The following is a 22,355-nucleotide window of genomic DNA, read 5'->3' on the forward strand; positions in this document are numbered from 1 at the left end:
CAGCTTTAACCCACTGAGCACCCAGGCGCCCCCAAAACAGTTATTTTATAATTTTAATAATAGCTAACTTTTTTTTTTAAAAGATTTTATTTGTTTGACACAGAGAGAGAGATCATAAGTAGGCAGAGAGGCAGGCAGAGAGAGAGGAGGAAGCAGGCTCCCCACTGAGCAGAGAGCCGGATGCAGGGCTCGATCCAGGACCCCGGGACCATGACCCGAGCCGAAGGCAGAGGCTTTAACCCACTGAGCCACTCAGGTGCCCCAATAATAGCTAACATTTTTTGGACATTATGTATAGGCAAGTATGTACTCAGGTCTTGATGGGGATTTTGCTGTCACTCTGTGATGTGAGTACTGGTATCTTTAGTTTACAGATGGGAAAACAAAGGTGTACCAGTGTAAAAGAAAAGCTTAAAGTAGTAAAGCTCATGACTGATAGAACTAGTTTGAGGCCAGATTTGTTTGACTCTAGAACTCTGTACTCATAACCTCTAAATAATACAGTATAAAAATACAGATTTTTAAAAGCTATTTTAACAACTATCCTGTCAGCTTCTAGTTCTTTTTAATACTAAAAATTCCTAGTCTCCATCCCGGAGTCATTTCTTACACAATATGCCACTCTTTAACACTTGTCTCTGGGAATTCTGATTTGTCCAGATTATCCAGTGTATAATAATGTGGGAGTTAGCAGACAAGTACCCCAGGTGTTGTCTGCTCGCTTGGCGGCAGACTGGAGCTTTTCTGGGCCAGGGTATTTCTCTTCACTGGCCTAAGTTACACTGGCTTTTTCAGGAGCTGTACTCACCGTTGGTTCTTGTGGCAGTTCATGTGCAACCTCAAGGTTCCGGTAAATATTTGTTGATTGGTCAAGTGTTATTTTAATCAAATCAGTGAGAAGTATCTTTGGCCTCTAAAGTCATGTTGAACATAGATATGTTCAGAAATGTTGCGAGAAGTTTTCATGAATGGCTTGGAAATGGGTCCAGCAAAATCTTCTGTCTTAATTTAAATCTCTAGCTTGTGTATTTGTTCTAACTCTGAACTGCTGTGAGCCCCGTTTTCACATAGACCACCTTTGCCATCAGCGGATCACCTTTCCCTGTACAGAGCGGTGTGACCTCCGGGCCGCGGCAGCCCGGAGCAGCCAGAGTGAGGTCGGTTGGGCGCACCCGCGGACTCTCCCTTCAGGGGTGTTCTTTGACATTGATCTCCACTCTCACTTTTTTTTTTTAATGCTGTGGTCAAAGTTTGTTTTGTTTTTTTAATTAAAGCATGGTTGACACACAACGTTACATTAGTTTCGGGTGTGTAACATGGTGATTCAGCAAGTCTGTGCCCTCCTCGCTGTGCCCTCCTCGCTGCCAAGTGGGGCTGTCATCTGTCGCCTCCCAGCGCTGGTGCAGGCCCTTCGACCATATTCAGAGTCATCCCTGTGATGTAGTCATGGCGTGACCGGAGTCCCACGCCTCCCTCTGCCCTTCACCCATTTTCCCAGCCTCCATCCCTCCACCCCGGCACCCGTCCGTTTGTATTCTGTATTGATGGGTCTACTTCTGCTTTTTTAGGTTTGTTTATCCGTTTATTCTCTTTTTATATTCTACTTGTAAGTGAAATCCTTTTTTTTTTTTTTCCTTATTTCACTTAACATAACACCCTCTAGGTCCATCCATGTTGTCACAAATGGCAAGATCTCATTGCAGTTTTGATTTGCATTTCCCTGATAATGATGAGTGATTTGGGGCGTCTTCTCTTGTGTCTGTCTGTCTTCTGAAGTAGTAGTAGAAAAAGTTCTGTTGAGTTCCTCTGCCCATTTTTGATCAGATTATTACTTTTCGTGTGTGCTGAGTTGTGTAAGTTACGTTCTTTATGTATTTTGGATTTAGGCCCTTATCAGATATATCCCTTGCAAATATTTTCTCTCTTTCCATAGACTGCCCTTTTGTTTCGTTAATGGTCTCCTTTCCTGGGCGGAAGCTGTCTGTGTCGGTCCAGCTTGTAGAGGGCTGTTGCTATGGCCAATGTCCGAGAAATCCCTGCCTGTCTTTTCTTTCAGATGTCCTGTGGTTTCCTGTCTACATTTAGATCTTTGGTCCATTGTGAGTTTATTTTGGTGTGTGGTGTGCATGTGGCTGTCCAGCGTTCCCAGAACCATTTGTTGAAGAGACTGTCTTTTCCCCACTGGATATCCTTGCCTCCTTTGTCACGGATTAATTGCTTGTACGGGTGTGGCTTTATTTCAGGGCTCTCTGTGCGGATGTGCTGATCTGTGGGTCTCTTTGTGCCAGTACCAGACTGTTTTGATCATTACAGTTTTGTCATAAATCTTGAAATCGGATTGTGTGATAGTGTCAGCTTTCTTCTTTCTCAAGGTTGCTCTGGCTGTTCAGGGTCTTTGTGGTTCGTACCAATTTTAGTATTTTATTCTAGTTCTGTGAAAAAAGTGGTTGGTATTTTGATAGGGATCACATTGAATCTGTAGATTGTTCTGGGTAAGTATGGACATTTTAACAGTATTCTTCCCATTCTCTGTGGTCAGATCTTAACACCTGTTGAAAGCTTTCATTTATTCTTTCCATGAAACTGCTCTGGATTTTGTCACTTTTAACGTTTTAAATGTCTTGACCTAAGGTTTTTGTTTTTGTAAATAAACCTCAGTGTGCAAGTGAATGAAGGAAAGTAAAACATTTGAAATGATGTAAAGGTACTACTCAGGAAACCAAGTAACTTGGAAAAAGATTATTTTCTAACCCTTTTATGATATAGTTGAACATTTTTCTTTCCAACTTGTATATCCAGTACGTGAATAATTCGACTTCTCTTACATTTGCTTGCATCAGACAGTATGTGACTTGAACACAGAGCACGTGTTTCGTGCCACGTACCCTTCTAGGTTTGGGGCAGGGCGGCTTCAACAGAAGGGGAAGGTAAACACCAGCCTAAATTAGAGGGGGACGAGCTACGAAACAGGAAGAGCTCATCAGACGGTGACAGTGCTGGGCAGACACGGGGAGGAGGGGCACAGTTTCAAATAGGATGATCAGGGAAGGCATCATCAGAGAGAAGTAGCTGAAAATTGAACTGTATTCTGTTGGCGATCTTATTTTTACCCTGACAACTAAATGGAAGTTGGTGCTTGTGAGGTCATAGAATATTTTTTTTTAGCCCTATACCATTACTGTGTATGCATTCTGTCCCATTTTTTTGTTTTTTAATTTTTTTAAAATTATTTTTTCATTTATCTAAAGTAAGCTCCATACCCAGTGTGGGGCTTGAACTTAAGACCCTGAGATCAAGAGTCCCAGGCTCTACCGACTGCACCCAGGGGCCCCCATCCCATTTTTTAAAACTAGGTTGTAAATACAGTTTAAACATGTTAAATGTAGTCAGCTGTCATTAATGGCCTCATGATCATTTTAATTTTCAGTTTTCTTTATTTCATCTGTAGTCTTGGGGGAAGTAATATCCAAAACACCAGAACATTACACTGTTCTGTGAGACGGTTGTTTTTAAAGCCATCATACAGTTTAGGGAAGGAGATCCAGCCAGAACGGTTTTTCCCTTTGGCCTTGTCTTCCTAGCAGCTGTACACTCCAGGAGGACCCCTGACTAGTAAGAGAACTGAGCGTTTATAAAGTAGTTTATACCGGTCTCCTCAGCTTTTTTTAGTATAAAGAGTGGCTACCTGATTAGCTAGAACTTTATTAAAGTAAGTGACTGGCAGCATAATCCTCCCTTCCTGAAATGCCGGAGTGAATGTTAGCATACAGAGAGAGGAGCAGCGTTCAGAATCTTAGGCAGTTGGCGGGGTACAGATCGGACTTGTCAGAAGAAGAACGTCGGGCGGGTGCCCTCGCGAATCAGGGTCTTCCAAGGTCACGTTCTCCTGGTGATCACGAGGTTGGTGTGGAGGTGCAGTGACGGCAGGAGCCGCAGGAGAGGTGCCTCCGAGCGGGCCTGGCGTGTTGAACCTGGCCTCTCTCACTCTCTTTTCCTCAGTGTCCTAGTGTGAATGTTTGCTTTCTGACCAATTCTTTAGGCTTAATGGGACTGTTTGAAAAACGTCGCTTCAGAAAGTTCCTAGTGTACGTTGCCAACTTTGATGAAAACGATCCCCGAACTTTTGAGGGCATCGATCCTAAGAAGACTGCCATGCGAGAGGTGTACAAGAAATTCGACTTGGGACAAGATGTCATAGATTTTACCGGCCACGCCCTGGCTCTCTACAGAACCGATGAGTAAGTCTTCGCGGTGTAGATTTCTGTTTTTCTTGGGACTGTCGCTGATTTCTCAGTTCTCTAAAATGGAAGTTCTGACAAAACGAGTAGATAACCATGTTATATTATGGAAGGTTCTAGCTGTAAATTACTGTTAGAACCTTTTAGGTAAAATACGAAAGTAGTGAAATAAAATCATTTCAGAAAAACATTTAAGTATTTATTTTCTAATATTTATTTCCTTTATTTTAGCTATCTAGATCAGCCATGTTGTGAAACCATTAATAGGATTAAACTTTACAGTGAGTCTCTGGCAAGATATGGCAAAAGCCCATACCTTTACCCGCTCTATGGCCTCGGAGAGCTGCCCCAGGGATTTGCAAGGTCAGTGCCTGTCGCTAATGTGGTCCCCTCTTCTGCAGGAAGACAGGGTACTGGTTGGGAGGGATGAGAGGTCTGTGAGCTGTGAGCGGCTTTTCTTTTCTTGGAATAAACTTTGTATATAACGAAACCACAGAGGTACCGTAAAAAGTTCAGTTTGAGTGTACGGACATGTGTGAGCGACACGACACTCAAGACAAGAAAACGTTGAGTCTGGGAAGCTCCCTCATGTCCCCTCATGAGTCCCCCCAGCGGCCGCTCCGTCTGTGACTTCTTTCTCCTCCGTCCCCACATGGTGTTCTTCCGGCACCATCGCTGAAAAGACTTTTCCGGTTGTGTTGGTGCCTTTGTGGCAAGTCATTTGGCCACAGATACGTACAGAGCTGTTGTGTTCCGTCACTTGTTCTTGTGCTGCTACCGTAGCATCAGGATGCTATTATTCTAGCTTTTCGTCTTAGAAGATTCTTTAGAAGGTTTTGTTTTGTTTTGTTTTTTAAGATTTTATTTATTTAGTTGAGAGAGGGAGCACGAGCCGGGGGTGGGGGTGTAGGGTGTGGGGGGCAGAGAGAGAGAGGGAGAAGCAGACTCACTGCTGAGCAGGGAGCCCGACGCAGGGCTCGATCCCAGGACCTGAGCCGAACGAAGGCAGGTGCTTCACCCACTGAGCCACCCAGGTGCCCCTTAAAGACTATTTTTATTTTTAATCTCTACACCCAGCCTGGGGCTCAAACTCCAAACCCGCAGATCAGGAGTCACGTGCTGCACCGACGGAGCCACTCAGGCTCCCCCTGATTATTCCGGTTTTACATTAAGTTGTGAAAGCAAGTAATGAAAATCAGCTCCAATTTTTTTTTTTCCCAAAAATGTTTTGGCTCTTCTAGGTCCTTTGCATTTCCATATACATTTTGGGACAGCTTGTCAATTTTTAGGAAAACAATGCTGGGATTTTACTGGGATTGAATTTATTTATTTATTTATTTTTAAAAGATTTTATTTATTTGTTTGACACAGAGAGAGAGAGAGAGAGAGAGAGAGAGAGATCACAAGTAGGCAGAGAGGGATGGGGAGGAAGCAGGCTCCCCGCTGAGCAGAGAGCCCGATGTGGGGCTCGATCCCAGGACCCTGAGATCATGACCCGAACTGAAGGCAGAGGCTTAACCCACTGAGCCACCCAGGTGCCCCACTGGGATTGAATTTAAATGTACAGGCCATCTGGGGCTGATGTAGCTTACTACCGGTTTTCCAACCCCTGAAGGTGCCGCTCTCTCTGTGGACTTAGGTGTCGTCTCAGCAGTGTTCTGAGGCTTTCATTGTAGGGATCTAGCACCTAGTTCACATTGGTTCACAAGTATTTTATGTTACTTAAATGCTGCTGTGAATGAAACTGTCTCAATTTTATTGTAAAGTTGTTTGCTGTTGAGAATGAACATTCCTGCTTTATCACTAAATTTTTTAATAGAGTTTTTGTAGATGGCTTTGTCAGAATGAATTCCTTCTTATTCTTGGCTTGCTGGGAGTTTTCTTAAGAATGGGTGTTGACATTAAGTTAATGCACATTTTCTTTATGCATTACTGTGGTGAGCTGTAGATTGATTTTGGGATATTAAACTGGCCTTGCATTCCCAGGGTAAACAACACTTACTCATGATGTCTTTTCCTTTTAATTTATCGTTCAACGTAATTTGCGTGCATGTGCGTACACACACATGAATTAGCAATCAGGCTACTCAGATTCCCATTTAGTTCATCTCTTGTGTTTTACAAGAAATTTGACCATTTCAGGGCGCCAGGGTGGCTCAGTGGGTTAAGCCTCAGCCTTCAGCTTAGGTCATGATCTCAGGGTCCTGGGATCGAGCCCGGCATCGGGCTCTCTGCTCCGCGGGGAACCTGCTTCCCCTCTCTCTCTGCCTGCTTCTCTCCCTACTTGTGATCTCTCTCTCTCTCTCTCTCAAATAAAAAATCTTAAAAAAAAAAAAAAAAAAGAAATCTGACCATTTCACATAAGTTCTTGAATTTTCTGTTGTCCATAATATATGTATATATTTTAAAGATTTTATTTATTTGAGAACAAGAACACACAGGCAAGGGGAGGGGCAGAGGCAGAGGGAGAAGCAGGCTTCCCACTTAGGAAGGAGCCTGACACCACGCCAGACTCGATCCCACAACCCTGGAATCATGACCTGAGCTGAAGACAGACATTTAACTCACTGAGCCACCCAGGTGCCCCATAATATATTTTTAATTATCCTTTCAGTGTGAAGTTCCCACCTTCCATTGTTGTGATCGGTCATTTGCATTTTCTTCTTTTTTGGTAGGATTTTATCAGCTATGAATCCTTTCAAAGTACCAGATTCTTAGTTTTATTTATTTCCTCTGTGGCTTATTTTCTATTTTATTTTGTTCTTTCTTAATTTCTTGTCCCTTCATGGGTTTAATTTTCTTTTAGCTTTCTAGAGTTGAAACACGTCATTGATTATACTTTGTCTCTAACATGAGGATTTAAAAGGTTTAAAATTTCTCTCTAAATGTGTATCATTCATTATGGTACCCTGTTTCTTCTTCTTTTATTTTTTTTGCTTTAGTCCTTGGGTTTTTTGAAGGGGTAGTGTTTAATTGCTAAACATTTGGAGATGTTTCTAAATATCGTATTGTTATGGACATCTAATTTAATTCCATGATGATCAGAGAACAAACTTGTAAGATTTTAATTTTTGAAATCAAGGCATAATTTATGGTCAGATTTTTAAAAATTGTTTTTGAAAGATTATTTTAGAGAATGTGTGCAGAGATGGGGGAAGGGCCGAGAGGGATAAAGGGGACTCACGCAGACTCCCCGCTGAGCGTGGAGCCGACCACAGGGCTCGCTCTCGCAACCCTCATAACCAGCTGAGCCATCCAGGGGCCCCAGAGTCGGCGGTCACGTCAGCGACGTGTTTTGGGGAGTGAGTTAGCCGTTGCAGAGAACACGCAGCCCGCACGTGTCGCGCCCCGCGCAGTAGCGGGAGCCCATGGAGCCGCTCCCGTGTGTCTGCGCTGATTGTCCTGTTTCTGCGGGTGCGTCTCCCGCCGGAGTGTGGAGTTCCCGGTCCTCGGTGCAGGCCCGTCCATTTGTACTTCATCTGTGCAAAGTTCTTTTGCCAGCTGATACTCCTTTCCACTGCTTGACAGTAAATACCAACTTACCCGTTTGCTTACTCCTTTTGTACTTTTTGTCATTCTTTTACTTTTGGACGCTTGTCTATTTAAGTGAGTCTCTTGTAGAAGCAGATAGATGAATATGGCTTTTTTACCCAGTGCGACAACTCTGGCCTTTAATGGGATTGTTTAGCTCATTTATGTTTAGTACAATTACTGATATGGTTGGGATTAGATCTGTTGTCTTGTTCGTTGTCTTTTTCTCCCCCCATTTCTGTTCCTCTTTCTTCGGATTCATCAGATATTTTTTCTGATTCCAGACTAACTCCTCTAGGGGCTTTGTGGCCTTGCCTTTGTATTTGTAATAGTTCAGCGCTCTGCACACTAGGGCGTGCATCCTTTGTCGGCTTATCTGCAGTTAACGCTGTGCTCCACACTGAACGCACAATCGAGGCAGGCTGCAGCCTTCTCTGCGCTTCTTGCCCTCCTCTGCGCTGTCGCGGCTGCGGTCACGTCTCCGTGCTTGTCACCGGCCCGGCTCAGCCCCGCTTCAGCGGTGCCGTTTCGGCCCTGCACGGTCCGCTCAAAGAAGGGACGAGGGAAAAGGAACCATTTTCCCACGTTACCGTGTTTGCTGCTCTTCTTTCTTATAAATCCTTGTTTCGGTCTCGTGACATTTCTCTTCGGCCCGCTGTGGCCTTCCTGTAGTTGAAGGTCTGTGCCTGGTCCCGCCGCCCTCACTTCCGCGGGTCTTCCGTGGGCTTGAGAGGCCAACGGTCAGCACTTCCCGGCCACCGCCCGTCACTTGCGTCCCGCGCCGCCGTCGCGCTGTCCCGTGCGCGGGGACATACGGCTTCCCCTCCGGCTGCTTTCCGAGAATCCCTTGGCTTTCGGGCAGTGTCCCGAGGGTCTGCCTCTGGGTTGGCTCAGGCCTTGCCGAGCTGCTCTGGTGCGTGTGTTTCGTACCAGCTCGGGAATTTCAAACTCCGGTACCCGCTTCAGACGTTTCCTTCCGTTCTCTCCGGCCTCTCCCTCTGGGTCGCCTCCGTCGTGCTGGATGCCGGCTAGTCGTCCGTCGTCGCTGCGCAGCTTTGCTTTTTTCTTTATTTCGTCTTTGGGTTTCTCCATGCTTCATATCGGATAATGCCTGTTGATTTGTGTTCAAGTTCACGGACTCCTTTTTCTGTTTCCAAAAGACTATTAATCCCATTCAGTGAGTTTTAACTTTTTTTCTGGTACTGGACTTTCTACATGTAGAACTTCAAGTTTTTAAAACACAGTTTTTTTGAGATTGTTTACTCACTTTGGCCCCACTGACTATATTTGTAATAATGTGTTCTTGAATGCGGGTGTCTGTCCTCGAAGAGATCTGCAATAGCCGCCTTTAGTCCCCTCCGTATCGCGGCATCGGGAATCTGGGTTCCAGTTCGTCCCGACAGCTTTTCCTGAATCTACTTCGAACCACGTTTCTTGCTTCCTCACTTGGCTGGTGACGTGTGTGCACGTGTGTATACAAGGCCTGGTTATCGGCCGGCGCTACAGAGGCCGGGCTCGCTCTCGGGGGTGGTTTTGTTGGAGTCGGCGGGGAAATCATTGGCTACTCACCTGGGACTTCGGGACGTTTGACTTGACCCCTTACTGGGCGGGGAGGGCAGTGTTTGTCTCGGCGGAATCCTCCGTGGTCGTGCAGTGAGCGGTGCGGCTCCGCGGCCGGAGGGGACGCTCCCGGAGGGGACGCTCCCGGCGGGAACCGGTCGTCGGACGCGGCAGCGCGGGCTTCCGAGCCGTTAGCGCCGCGGGCCCTCGGCTCGTCTGCTCAGCAACGCCCCGCTCAGCTGTTGCTTCTTGCTGTGTTCCTTGCGGTCTCTCTCACGTACGAGCCCTTCTGCAGTTAGTTACGGATTTGAAGAGATTTTATAGATTTGGTTGCTCCCCTTTTTGTAGCATCCCCCCCCCCCCCACTTTCTTCTCCTGTCCTGCGGCACCTTGAATCCTGCTTCTGCTTGAGGCGCTCCTGCTACAGGGACTGGGGTAGTTCGTTCCGGGGAGGAGCCCCCGAAGCCACGCACCCAGCTGCCCCGCTCCTTCGGTCTCTTCTCCAGTGTCTGCTGCTTTTACTCCCCCTCCACGGACTCCGCATTGGTGTTATTTTATTATTTTATTTCTGTGCAGGACGATAAGACTGACATGAGCTGTTTCCCCATCACTGGTCAGTGCTTTTTTTGGACTTGGTATTCCGAACTGTGAATGGGAGACTTCGTTTCTGGTTCTGACTCTCTTTTATAATTGTAGCTTTAAGGACTTTTAAACAAACACCTTCTGGAAGGAAATTGAGCAAATATACATCGCCTGTAACTCAAGATCTAAGAAAAACTTCAGTAGTTGACACAGTTACAAATTGTCATCTCTAACATTTTTTTAGGCTAAGTGCCATTTATGGTGGTACATACATGCTCAATAAACCCATTGAAGAAATCATCGTGCAGGATGGAAAAGTGATTGGTGTGAAATCTGAAGGGGAGGTAAGTAGCGTTTTCACATTTTAAAAAATACTATGTTCTTGTGAAGAAAATGTGGCCTGATATAATGTGGTTTGGGCATCGATGCTGGAGTTCACATTTTATGGTTTGTTATACTAAGGACGAGCTAAAGATGTGGTTTTATTTTTTTAAAAAATCTTACTACTTTCTATAATGTTGATTATTGCTTAAGACTGAGAAATACGTTATGGATGAAGTCTTAGTGGTACGTGTTCTGTGTTTACGTAGTGTAGGATGATGCCTATCTCCTGGATTTTCATTTAAATTTAGCTTTATTTATACCATTTAAAATTTATTGGTTGAATTTGGGGTTGGTGGTTACTGAGCATTTTATTATTTAATTTGGGTTTTAGCTGTGGAGCTGGCCAGGTGGAGTTTCAAGTAGCGTTTCCCAGATTCGAAGTGAATATTGATGAACTAACAACTCTTACAGATAGAGCTGCTCCAGCGCTACGGATAGAAAAATATTGGTGTCCCTGAACAGTATTCCATGGGTGGTTAGGTCCACGTAATCTGTTCTCACTGGTTGGCCCTCTGAGTGAACCTTCATTATTGCAGATCTTTTGTAACTCCCTTGTGCGTCCTGAAGGATGCGTGTTAGAGAACAGGGAGCGGTCGGGAGGAGTTCATCCGTTATCTGAGGCCTTTTTAGTGCAGCGTCTCCCGTTTTGTTTCCCACAGCTCTTCCTCTCAGGCGATCACAGAATTTTTTTTTACTGGGCGCAGTCACGTATGACAATGGCCCTTAAATACAGTATTTCACTGAATCCTAACAATGACGTTTGAGGTCAGGGACGGCCAGGATTTGAAAGCTGTCTGCCTGATGTGAAACCCGTAACTTCGTAACACTGCACAGTCCCTCACACCTGAGCAGGACTCCAAATCCATGGATCTTTCCCAGGAGAGTTTGTTGGGATTTTTGGCAAAACGAGTTTTAAGTCACCTGTAGTTCAAGAATAACTTCCGGTTAACCTTAGGAAGGTGACAGCTGGTATTAAAGGGACAATGGCACTAGTATTCTATCTAGAAACTTTGGACACTGATTATGGTCAATGGGACCTCAACGTTTCGGTACAGGTTGCTCGCTGTAAGCAGCTTATCTGTGACCCCAGCTACGTCAAAGACCGGGTCGAGAAGGTGGGCCAGGTGATCAGAGTCATCTGCATCCTCAGCCACCCGATCAAGAACACCAACGATGCCAACTCCTGCCAGATCATCATTCCCCAGAACCAGGTCAATCGGAAGTCAGGTGAGTTTTGAAGATCAGCAGATGTTTGTAGACGTTTGTTAGAATTTGCTATGTGTTTCATCCCAGATTTTTAATTTTGTTTGCTCTGTGAAGAAACCTAGGTTACGCGTGGGAAACAGGATGTGACACATTTAGCTCAGAGAGATCCTAAGTCCTCACCGTGACAGGCACACATTAGTCCTGGAGCCCTGCCTCGCCCTCCCTAGTCCCCCACCTTGGACCTCCAGTCTCTCGTTTTAGAAGGACGAACTGAGAGGCTGGACTAGATGAGTGGTCACAGTGTCTCCCGGCTTAACACTGGCCTGTGGGGCTTTCTTGCTCATTACGTGACCCAACCCCACTGTGGTGCTGAGCCAGTGACCGTGCTTTTATGTCGTTATTTGTCGAGCTCGTACTTAAATTTGATTTTGGCAGTGTGCCGGAAAACAGCTTCCTCGGGTTAGGATCGGGACTGACTTCTAAAACTGTAATTCCTCATCTCCTTGCGTTGAGCAAGTTATTTTCATCTCCCCTACCTTTCCCCACCATTCTTTCCGGCAAAAGCCTAACTTTTTTATTTATTGAAAATTCAACTTAAAAAGGGTATCAGCTTTTAAATCGAGCTGTGTGTATGTATTTTTCCATGTAAGAAACCAGAATCATCTAAGATTAGGACTGCAACGAAGGGATGTTCAGGGGGCCCAGGCAGACCCCAGGGTTGAGGAGAAGCCGAGAGAGAGGAGGAGCCGGCGGCGACCTTCCCACGGGGAGTGAGGCACTTGCTGGGCGGCGCGCAGACAGGGAGAACCCGTGGGACCGAAGAACAGCTTGCGCTGATTTGCAGTTTTCTTGAGAAACTTGGTCCTTTACATAAATCCTTTTTTAGCGGTTGGAAAGCCTTTCTAGACGCTGGCCTTGGGGAGGAAGACTCCAGAGCAGTCAGGTTTGGGCGGTGTGTGGGCAGCGGTCCAGGGCCAGCAGCTCCCGGCTTGGGAGAGCCGCGGCCGGCAGTCGGCGAGAAGCGGCTGGATCCGGGCACACTTCCCGGAGGGCCCCGCCGGCCTCCGCGGAGCCCTGAGGCTGAAGGCGCGGCTCGACGGAGTCCGGGCGGGCCGGAGGCCGGGGCGGGCGCTGAGGTGGCCTTCCTCGCCCGCAGATATCTACGTCTGCATGATCTCCTCCGCGCACAACGTGGCTGCTCAGGGCAAGTACATCGCCATAGTCAGCACCACCGTGGAGACCAAGGAGCCCGAGAAGGAGATCAGACCGGCTTTGGAGCTTTTGGAACCAATTGAACAGAAGTGAGTGACGTGTCCGTGGAGAGGACACCCGAGGCGACCCGAGTTCCGACTCGGCCGCAGCGTGAGCCCCGGGCGCTGCCGGCCGGGAATGGCGGGCGGAGCGGAGAGGGTGGGCTTGCGCTCGGCTCACCCGCCGCCTTCGTTTGCTCCCTCCAGGTTTGTGAGCATCAGTGACCTCCTTGTACCGAAAGACCTGGGGACGGAGAGCCAGGTGAGTGCGCGGGCTCGGGCGGGCGCTGGGCGCGGCCGTCGGCGGGGCCGCGGTCGCCAAGCCCGTGTCTCTGATTTCACTTCAGATCTTCATTTCCCGCGCCTACGACGCCACCACTCACTTCGAGACCACCTGCGACGACATCAAAGACATCTACAAGAGGATGACCGGGTCCGAGTTCGACTTTGAGGAAATGAAGCGCAAGAAAAACGACATCTACGGGGAAGACTAAGCGGCGCGCGCGCCCGTCTCGGACAGACGCAGCTGGCACGGGCCGCGCGCCGTCCGGAGTCGCCGTTGTAACCCCCGCGGCGCCCGCGGCGCGCTGTCCCAGTACATACTCCCCCCCTTCCTAATATCATGTATTAACTCATTCTCACGGCGTGGCTCCTCAGAATCGGCAGGTTACCACATTCTGTTCAGTTTAACCGATACTGGCTTTTTTCCTTAGTGAAGGATCCGTTTGAAGACGCCCCTGTGATCCTGACACAGAGCACCTGATACAGTATTTGTATCTTTTAATCAGCGTAGCCTCCGCGGTCGTGTGCTTCTGCCGCTTGAGAGCCGGAGCGGTGCCATTCGCGTGCCATCTGTCCCATTGGCGTTGAGATTCCCACCGAATAGTCCATGACTTGGGACAGCATCCCCGCGTGGGCCCCGCCCCTCTACATCTGTGTGTCCCGTCAGCTGTTAGGACAGGGCCCACGGAACACAGCCACAGGTCGGGGTCGCGCGGGCCCACAATCCTAACCCAACTCCAGACCCGAGCGTCATTCCGGAGGAAGCCTGTGTGCGGTGTTGTCACCTGGTAAAATTGGTAAGAGCAAAGGGGAAAGAAATCTGTGGTACAGCAGGTAAACGTAGAAGCTTCTTTTGTACCCCAGGTGTGGCTTCCTCCACGGACCAAGCTGCGACGCAGTGTTGATTTGACAGAGCCTCCGCTTCAGGGATGTCTGTCTCAGATGGCTCCACATGATTTCTGTACTGCAAAATAAAGCCAAACTCTGGAAACCACTTCCTTCTCGGGTGCTCTGTTTGCGTCCTGGTGTTAAGAACCAGTGAGTATCATCCTGGCCCTGGCCCGGCGGCTCACTGCCCCCTATCCCGCCCCGTGCGGCTGACCCGACCACACGGGGAGGCGCAAGTCTGGACGGGTCCGAACAGCCCTGCCTGCTGTCCGGCTTCACTGGGAGGAGACCCCACATGACGTTCTTGACACAGTTCTCGAGGCACAGAGCGGCCCCAGTGGAGAAACCACTGCTTTTACCGACAGGATCTGAAACCCCAGCAAGCCTTTCTTTCCCTTAATTCTTCAAGCTGTCAGCTTGGGATGCAGGCAGAGGCGCGCGCCGGGCTACAAGTACAAAGAAAAAATAGCAGGATCGCTCCAGTCTTCATTTCCCACGCGTCTTGAACACCTGACCTACTCAGGTACCAGGCCCGTGGGGAGCAGGGATGGCGAGGGCGGTGGGAAAGAGCGGACGGTGCAGAGAGCTACACTCCGGCGTGGTTAAGTGTAGAAGCTAGAAAAGGTGCTGTGGACACAGATCCTTGAGGCTTGTTGGAGGGTCTTTGGCAAGAGGGAGAGTAGACCCGAGGCGCTATCAAAAGATGAACCAGCGGCAGGTGCTTAAGTCACTTGTCCGTCATTTCCGGTTCAGCACGCCCCCCTACGGTCACCGTCCTCTCATCAGATCAAGTGACCGGGCTTCCAAGCCAGAAACAATCACGTGGGTACCACTTGGCTAGCAGGTAGAGAGCCGGCGCAAGGCTTGCGAAAACCTGTGCATCCCGGCTCAGCGCTCCTGCTCCCTGGAGGAGGCAGTCAGTTTCATTAAATGGCCTACAGAGGGCCACAGCATTCCCCACAAACTCAAATTTTGCTTTAAAGGAATCCCAGAAAGTTGATTTTTTAGTTGTCTTTATTTAAAAAAATGAAACAAATTAGTTACAAAAATTTGTTCCAAATAGATACTATGTATCTACATTTTTTGGCTTGGTTTTGAGTTCAAAGATTACGGTAGAAATAATTTCTAATACCATAAATAAAAGATTTCCTTCCCTAGAGGGTTGATTTTTGTAGTGCAATATTTACAAAACTTGAGTAAGTGGAAACTGACAAGTTTATAGATCTGTAACATAACTTACTGTAGTGTTGCTAGAACACCTGCGTGTGCACTGCATTGAGATCCTAGCTTGTCCGAGGGCGGTGAAGCCTGGAACACAAACTGTAACATGCACTACCTACGCCTTTCAGACAGGAACATGCAAAAACAAAGCTATCTGTTAAAATAGACTTATTTTTGCTACAAGTAAGTAAACGTGTTTGTAAAATTCTTTTTAACAGTGAGCTTAATTAATAGTTTTAAAGGCTCTCTGTAAAAAAGGAAAATAATTTAAACCGATAGGACACTGCAGCTGTGAATGAAGGCCGAGATTTTACAAGGTGTAAAGAAACGAAGGAAAAACTCTCAAGTTGTAGAACAGTGATTTTTCAAATATGAGAAAACTGCTGTTTATAAAGTTTTCAAGTAAAAGGAAACGGAATTGGTTGGTGGTGGTGGCACGGTCTAGGCCCGCTGATCACCTGGACAAACACAAAATTGATGATTTCATCTTTAAACAGAACAATCAAGAAAGGTTTTTACAAACAGGAGGTCGTCTCACAGGGACTTATGCATGTTCTCTTCCATCCTGGAAACAAGGTGGACTGCAGGCGACGACAGGTGTCCTTCAGAGGAAACGGGCTACTACTCGGAAGCAGGTGGCCCCTTCCGAAATTCCCACTTAGGCCAAACCGACAGCAATTCCGCCCCTAACACAGACCGAAAATTTACCGCATGATATGGAAGGTGAAGAGCAGTTTGCCAACAACAGCTTTCCTCAGACACAAACGTCAGTGTCTGTCATGCCCCGTAAACACAGGAGAGTTCTGGAAGGGGTCCTTACTCCTTACCAATAGCTGCTCTTAAACGGAGCTGCTATTTTTGGTATATTTTCAATGAAGTTATCTACATCTGTAACAAGGATGCCACTATTTTCAAAGACTTCTCTGGAGACAGTTGGCTTTTCTGTGAAGAGAAAAAAAAACACCTTTTTTGGTGAAAAATTCTTTGATGTGTACTTCTGAAGCATCAGAACTTTTATTTAAAAAAAACAATAACAAACTTTCATGGAACTGCATTTAATCCATGGAGGGAGGGGAGGGGAGAAGCAGCCCCAGGGACGAAGGTGTGGGGCTTTGGGAGCAGCCGCCAGGGGTGGGGCCGGGGAGGCCGAACAGCTGCGGAACCGCCCGCCTTCCGGAGCAGAGAAGCGGGGTCACCCTCACCGGAAACCCGTCAGTACGCGCGTGGGGGGCTGCGCGCCGGGCCGCACCCGCTGCGGCCCGGCTCTGGGCCGCGGCGTCTATGAGAACAACGGCAGGCAAACACCGGGTGGGCGGGGATCTCTGGCCTCCGAGCTCCGTGCGCAGACGTTTCTAGAGTAGCCCGCCGAAGGCCGCGCATTCACCTGTTAGGAAGACCGCGAACCGGGCGTGGACGTGCTGGATTTGCAGGTTTAGCAGGCATTTTAAATGTTCGGCTTTTGTGGGTGCTCGGGAGTCACACTGGTGGTAAGGAAGCAGTTCGATGAGATTCACGCTCTGACAGGATTTCAGTATCAAGTTCTTCCTGCGTGCGACCGAGTCCACTCTGCAACGGACACGGAAACGCGAACCAAATTTAGGTTCAGTATGAACTCGCAGTTTACTTTTCCCCGTATCTTAATTTTTAGCTGTTTTAGTCCTCCACTTCCTGCCTTCACCATACTTAACAGTTCGACCTCTTCCGTTGAAGCCCTCAGAACTCCCTCGCGGCTTCTAACCTCTTCTTTCCCATGACACACTTGGCCTCGCAGACGTCACTGTCGTCCTGTCCGCTTCCCAACTGTGTGCGTGCCGACTCCCTCCGTCGATACAGGTTTCCACAGAGTACAAGCCTCGTGCCAAGCAAGAGGGACATGGACCTGTCCGTGCAGCCACGTGGCTTGGGCAGCCTTCGGCCATTTCTACTGGGCCTCCGGCCGCACGCTTTACCCTACACCAATGCCTCCAAACCCCGTTCTGCGGTCACCACACTCTGTAGTCAGATCAACGGCTTCACTAAGGAAATTCCCGCTGCTACATAATTGTCATTTCTCACCTCCCTTAACATCTTTCCTTTTTTTTTAAAGATTCTTTTTAGAGCACATGCACGCATGCGCCGGTGCAAGGGGCGGCAGGAAGGAGAGAGAAACTTGAACAGATCCTGTGCTCAGCACAGACGCCAAAGTGGGGCTCCATCTCCCGACCCTGAGATCACGACCAGACCCGAAATCAAGTCAGACGTTTAACCGACTGAGCCGTGCAGATGCCCTATGACCTCCCTTAGAATCTTGCAACTACCTCTTTTCTTCCTCTTTTAGTGGAAAATATTTAACCTATAAACGTCTCTCCATCTGCTCTCCTGTCCTCTGTCAGCCTCTCCTGCCCACTGAAGGAAAGCAAACTCCTCCAGGTCCCCGCACTCCGGGGACGAGCACTGTCTGTGTCACTGGGCTGCGTTTTCGCCTTCGTACACGCAGATTTATGTGACTGGCATCACCCTGCATGCTTTTATACGTATATTTTGCATTTGTTTAAAAATTATATACGTATAGAATCCATGTATCTGTCGTATTTGCCTAGAAATAGAGCTGAGGCTGGTTTTGTAGTTACTGATAATCACCCATGGCTATAAACATCTTTCAGAAACAGCGATTTCTAAAACCTAGGGGTGTGTCTGGTTTTAAGTTTTAGATAAACGTCTCCAGAGGCCACAGGATATGATGTTTTCGGATGAGTTCCTACTACACCTGTTCTCAGATGTGAGTGTGGTACCATCTGGAGGGCCTGTTAATGGGGCCAGCGGCAGCCCCATTACCTCAAGTTTACCTAAAGTCCTCTGAATGTGAAATTAACGGATACTTGCCAGTTTTATAGGTGTACCGTGGTACCTCGGAGCTTTATTCGTGAACTTGAACCTTTCCTCTGAAGTGGTGGCTAGCCACCTCCTCCGAAACTCCCAGCTGGCCTCTACCATCCTCTGTACCACCCCCAACTCAACCTGGGCAAATCCCTCCCAGAGGGGCCAGCATCAGCTCTGAGGTCCACTCAGACCCCTGGCTTGCTTTTTCTCCCACACTGCTTCTAGGTATTGCCTCTCCCAGACCTCTGCTTTTGGCCACGTCCCTTTCGAGATCTCAGGGTCAGGCCTACGTTTGTCCTTGGGAGAGAGCAGCACAGGGAGATAGGAGAGAGCAGTCATGTTAGAGGTGAACATTCTGGGCTCAGAGCCCAGCGTCACAACTCCTTGTCTGACCTGGATCAGCTCTGTCACCCCCCTACTTCAACTTCCCCATGGTGACAACGGGTTTTTACTGTCCGTCTCCGCCGTAGGAGGCTAGGCAGGGGCCGCCAGTCACTTCACGGGGGGCTTGTCGATCTCGCGGCCCCACACCATGTCCGCTCCCGTCCTGGCCTCACTGCAGCCCGGGGCACCCACGCACCACAGGTCTCTTCAGCCAGGCAATCGATTAAAAAATACTTAGGCAAAATCCAGCTGTACATCGCTTACTTAGGGGTAAAACATTCTGATCTCAACATTTCCATCCCTGTAACCGTGGCAACCTGGTCCCCGAATAAGCCAGCCCCAGCGCGCGGGTCTAGTGTTGCTCCCCGCCGGTTCGCGCCAGGGGAGGCCGAGCTTCAGCGGACCGACACCGCGGGACTCGGCAAGGGCCTCAGACTCGCAGTGGCGGCTCCAGCCCACGCGCCTTCCCTGTCAGCCCGGCGACAGCAAATGCTGCAACCCACCTGTGCACCTGCCCCCCCGGGCCCCAGGGGGAAGCACGAAGGCAGCCCCGCGCCCCGAGGCCTCACCTGATGTCCTCTCTCAGCCTCTTGTTCTCCCTGTGGTGAAGCAGCCACTTCCACCTCCCGTGTCCGTTCAGCTTCTCCAGGGTCCTGACCACGTCCTTCAGCTGAGCTGCAGACGCAAGAGAGGACGTCTGCTCGGAGGCCGGGAACCGTGACTCGTGGGGAGGCAGAGCGCACCAGCCCTGCCGCCCGTCTGCCGCCCCGACCCCGGGACACCTGTCGCGTTCACGTGACCAGCGGGACGTCCAGCGGCAACAGAAGACACTGGTCTAGCCTGCAAAACCCGTCAACTCCGGTCTCCACGCGGAACTCACGCTTGTGGGGTCCACACGCCTCCTCTGAGCCAGGAGCGGCGCGTGCGGTGAGCTGCACCGTGACAGCGCGGCGGGTGTCGATCACCCCTACAGTGAGCACCCGCCCAGGGCTGCGCTACCATCCTCCTTGCCTAATCGCTGCCCACAGAGAAGGGAATTAGGAGTGTTCGGCACATAATGGAGACTTTTAAGAGCCTTGTTTCTGATTTCCAGAACGTCACCAAGACGGCAGTGGCGATGACAAGAGACGTGCAGAGGAGAGGGCTGCTGGGCAGGCGCACGAGCCCAGGAACGGGGGAGCGGGGTGGGTGCCGCAGGTAATCAGGGAGGCTCGGGAGGCTGGGGGCACGTGCCTGGGGATGAGAACGACACAATCCAGACGCAAAGTGCTTAGCCGGGCACGTAGCAAAAATGAAGGCCTCGAAAGGTGGTGGTGGATACTACTTTTGAGTTCATTTCTTTTCGAGATGAAGTAGTGTTTGGGCCACTGGGTGAAGAGCAATGGATGTACTAGATTTCAGAGACAGAAACAAGGAAGGAAAATAAAAGACCGACCTAATGTCACGGTTTCTAGGATCTTGTCATCTGAGACCACGAAGCCGCCCGTCTGGAGGAGCTCCTGGTAGGTGTGCTCGAGCACGTCCTCGGGGCCGTCCACGCCCGCGAAGAGGACGCTGGGGAAGTGCTTCAGCTTCAGCAGGAAGGGGATCTGCAGACACAACAGGATCCGCGGGGAGGGGAGGTTGGTGGGGTCCCTTTTAGCCAAGGGGTTCAAGAGTCAGTTAACTTGGATGACTGCAAGTTCTGCGACCCCTGTCCAAAGCCCACAGCACCTCACAAGGAACCTGGACTCCGCAAACTCCCTAGAACTCGTGCGTTACCAGTGGCCTCTCAAACCCCGGCTGGAGACCCTGAGTGAGGGCAGAGCACCGCTCAGCTGCGGGGCCCCTGACGCGGCGAAGCAGGCGACAGGCTCCGCTCCCGCCCCGACGGCGCCCAGCCTGGGCCACGGGAGAGGCGTCTCCTTTTATTCAACATAAATATCCTAACGCCGACTTCAGAAAACTTTCATGAGGCCTTTTAAAGCAAGATGTAGGGGCGGGGGGAAGAAAAAAAAAAAAAAAAAAAAAAAAGCAAGATGTATTACCGTTAGGAACGAAGAGCTGCAGGGTTGTATCTGGGCCGAGGAAATCGCCCCCGAACTCCCTCTCGTGGCTGCTCGTCCCTAGCTCGGAGCCGTGACGTGCCCCACAAATGCCTCGCTACGTACACTGCCCCGTGGGACGCCCCCTCGGGACACCCCAGAAAATGCCGGGGACACCCATCCTTGTAAGAAACAGATGGCCGGACGTACCTGGTGCAGGCGCGACGCTGTGTCCTCATTTCTGATGACGACCAGGAGCGTGTCGTTCTCTCTGTGGACGGCCTGACAGAAATGCTGAGGTTCGATTTCCGTGTGGCCCCCTTTCCTCAGGATGCTCTGAAAGAGGTGCGGACGACGTTAGTGCAGGAGGGCGTTGGCACACAGTCCCTCCCAGTCCCCTCGGCACCTCGGCAAGCACATCCCGTTCGCTCCACTGTCCCAGTGCGCGGCGGTGGCGGCGGCAGCAGCCAGTCCTGCTTCCAAGTGAGCTTGCACGTGTCAAACACATGGCTCCTGGGCACTGCCACCGGCTGACTGAGCGGTCGTTTCAAAGGCAAAGCACTTTGTAATCGACCCTGTATGCCCACGAAGTGGCCGAAGCGGACTCCCCAGTGCACAGACACAGGCCTCTTGTCCGGCCTGCGGCAGCGAGGCACCTGCAGACGCAGATATTCACTCTAAAAACGCCACCTCCGGTCAAAGTTTCTAGAACTTTTGGAATCCAAGTGACAGCTCTGTGTCACGCGGAGTGCCATGAACAGCTGTGGCGCGAGCCCCCCGGGGCGGCGGGGAGAGGTGGCCGGCCGCCCACCTGTCGCCGGCCTGACTGGCAGCCTCAGCGCGTCTGCTGAGACAGTCCTTCCCTGTCCCCCTTCGCAATGCCGCCGTTGCTTCTGTCTGAGGGTTCTGGAGGTTTCCGCCGCACACCCTGATGCTCCTCCTTGCCCGGGGAACACGGTGTCAGACCACACCTGTCACTCCCTTTGCGGAAGTACCGTGTCACCTCCCCTGGACTCAACACGACTCAAACTTGATTATTTCGCTTCTTCGCTCAAAACACAGCAACGTATCTTCAAAGAAACTCCTCCAGATCTTCTAACAAAGAACCCGCTGAAACATTTTACATATAAATCTTCAGCTCTGACTTAATTTAGCAATAAACTACGTGAATGAATACATTTTCTGAGACGGTCAACACCCTCGCCCCATGCCTCGGGGTCCGGGCTAGTCTGTCACCACCCTGCACGCCTGCAGTCACAGTGGACCTCCCGCAGCGTCCTCAGCTCACAGAGAGGTGGGGCCTGACCTCCCGTCTCCCCTGAATGCCTCCAGTCTCTCCGGGACGCAAAACTTCTCCAGAGTGGTTTTTAAAAATACTTTGCTCTAGATTACCTTGCTAGCACTTTATTCCGAAGCTGATTTTATACCGGGTCCCCTTCTCACTTGAAGATTTTTTTTTTTTTTAAGATTTTATTTATTTATTCGACAGAGATCACAAATAGGCAGAAAGAGGGGGAAGCAGGCTCCCTGCCGAGCAGGGAGCCCGATGCGGGGCTCGATCTCAGGACCCTGAGATCATGACCCGAGCTGAAGGCAGAGGCTTAACCCACTGAGCCCCCCAGGAGCCCCTTGAAGTGACTTTCACCTTTGCACACTTTGTTATTTTCTGTCGGAAGCAGCGGCCACAGGATAAACAGGGTCGTGAGGCACATGCGCGCTGGGAGGCCGCGCGGCACACCAGGTCCCGCCGCTGTGCGAACGGAGCCCCGCGACCCCGCTCCCTGTCCCGCGCGGGAGCCCGCAGCCCCTCGCTCTGTCGGGGCGTGAACGGCTCCGAAACACCGGGCGTTTCGCTCGCTGTGGCTTTGATGCTACGGAGTCGACCCCAGACGTATTTCAGCACCAGTCAAGACACAGTACATGTCATCAGCCAAACAAAATTAACT

General features: G+C 49.8%; 2 protein-coding genes across 3 annotated transcripts in view; one reads left to right on the top strand and one right to left on the bottom strand.

Moving 5' to 3' along the window:
• Positions 1-14,027, top strand: part of GDI2 (GDP dissociation inhibitor 2) — a 29,715-nt gene extending 15,688 nt beyond the window's left edge. For both annotated transcript variants that reach the window (XM_080810536.1, XM_080810535.1), the window contains 7 exons: positions 4,040-4,238; positions 4,470-4,601; positions 10,156-10,255; positions 11,351-11,522; positions 12,658-12,802; positions 12,959-13,013; positions 13,099-14,027. In XM_080810536.1, the coding sequence (XP_080666662.1) occupies positions 4,040-4,238; positions 4,470-4,601; positions 10,156-10,255; positions 11,351-11,522; positions 12,658-12,802; positions 12,959-13,013; positions 13,099-13,245 (950 nt within the window). In that variant the 3' untranslated portion in view covers positions 13,246-14,027. The remainder of the gene's footprint in view (positions 1-4,039; positions 4,239-4,469; positions 4,602-10,155; positions 10,256-11,350; positions 11,523-12,657; positions 12,803-12,958; positions 13,014-13,098) is intronic.
• Positions 14,028-14,927: 900 nt separating this feature from the next.
• Positions 14,928-22,355, bottom strand: part of TASOR2 (transcription activation suppressor family member 2) — a 39,342-nt gene continuing 31,914 nt past the window's right edge. The window contains exons 14-18 of the mRNA XM_080810534.1: positions 20,620-20,745; positions 19,821-19,974; positions 18,955-19,060; positions 16,527-16,708; positions 14,928-16,084 (exon numbers count right to left, since the gene is read on the bottom strand). Of these exons, the coding sequence (XP_080666660.1) occupies positions 15,966-16,084; positions 16,527-16,708; positions 18,955-19,060; positions 19,821-19,974; positions 20,620-20,745 (687 nt within the window). The 3' untranslated portion in view covers positions 14,928-15,965. The remainder of the gene's footprint in view (positions 16,085-16,526; positions 16,709-18,954; positions 19,061-19,820; positions 19,975-20,619; positions 20,746-22,355) is intronic.

This window comes from Martes martes (genome assembly GCF_963455335.1).
Source record: "Martes martes genome assembly, chromosome: 8".
NCBI lineage: Eukaryota > Metazoa > Chordata > Mammalia > Carnivora > Mustelidae > Martes > Martes martes.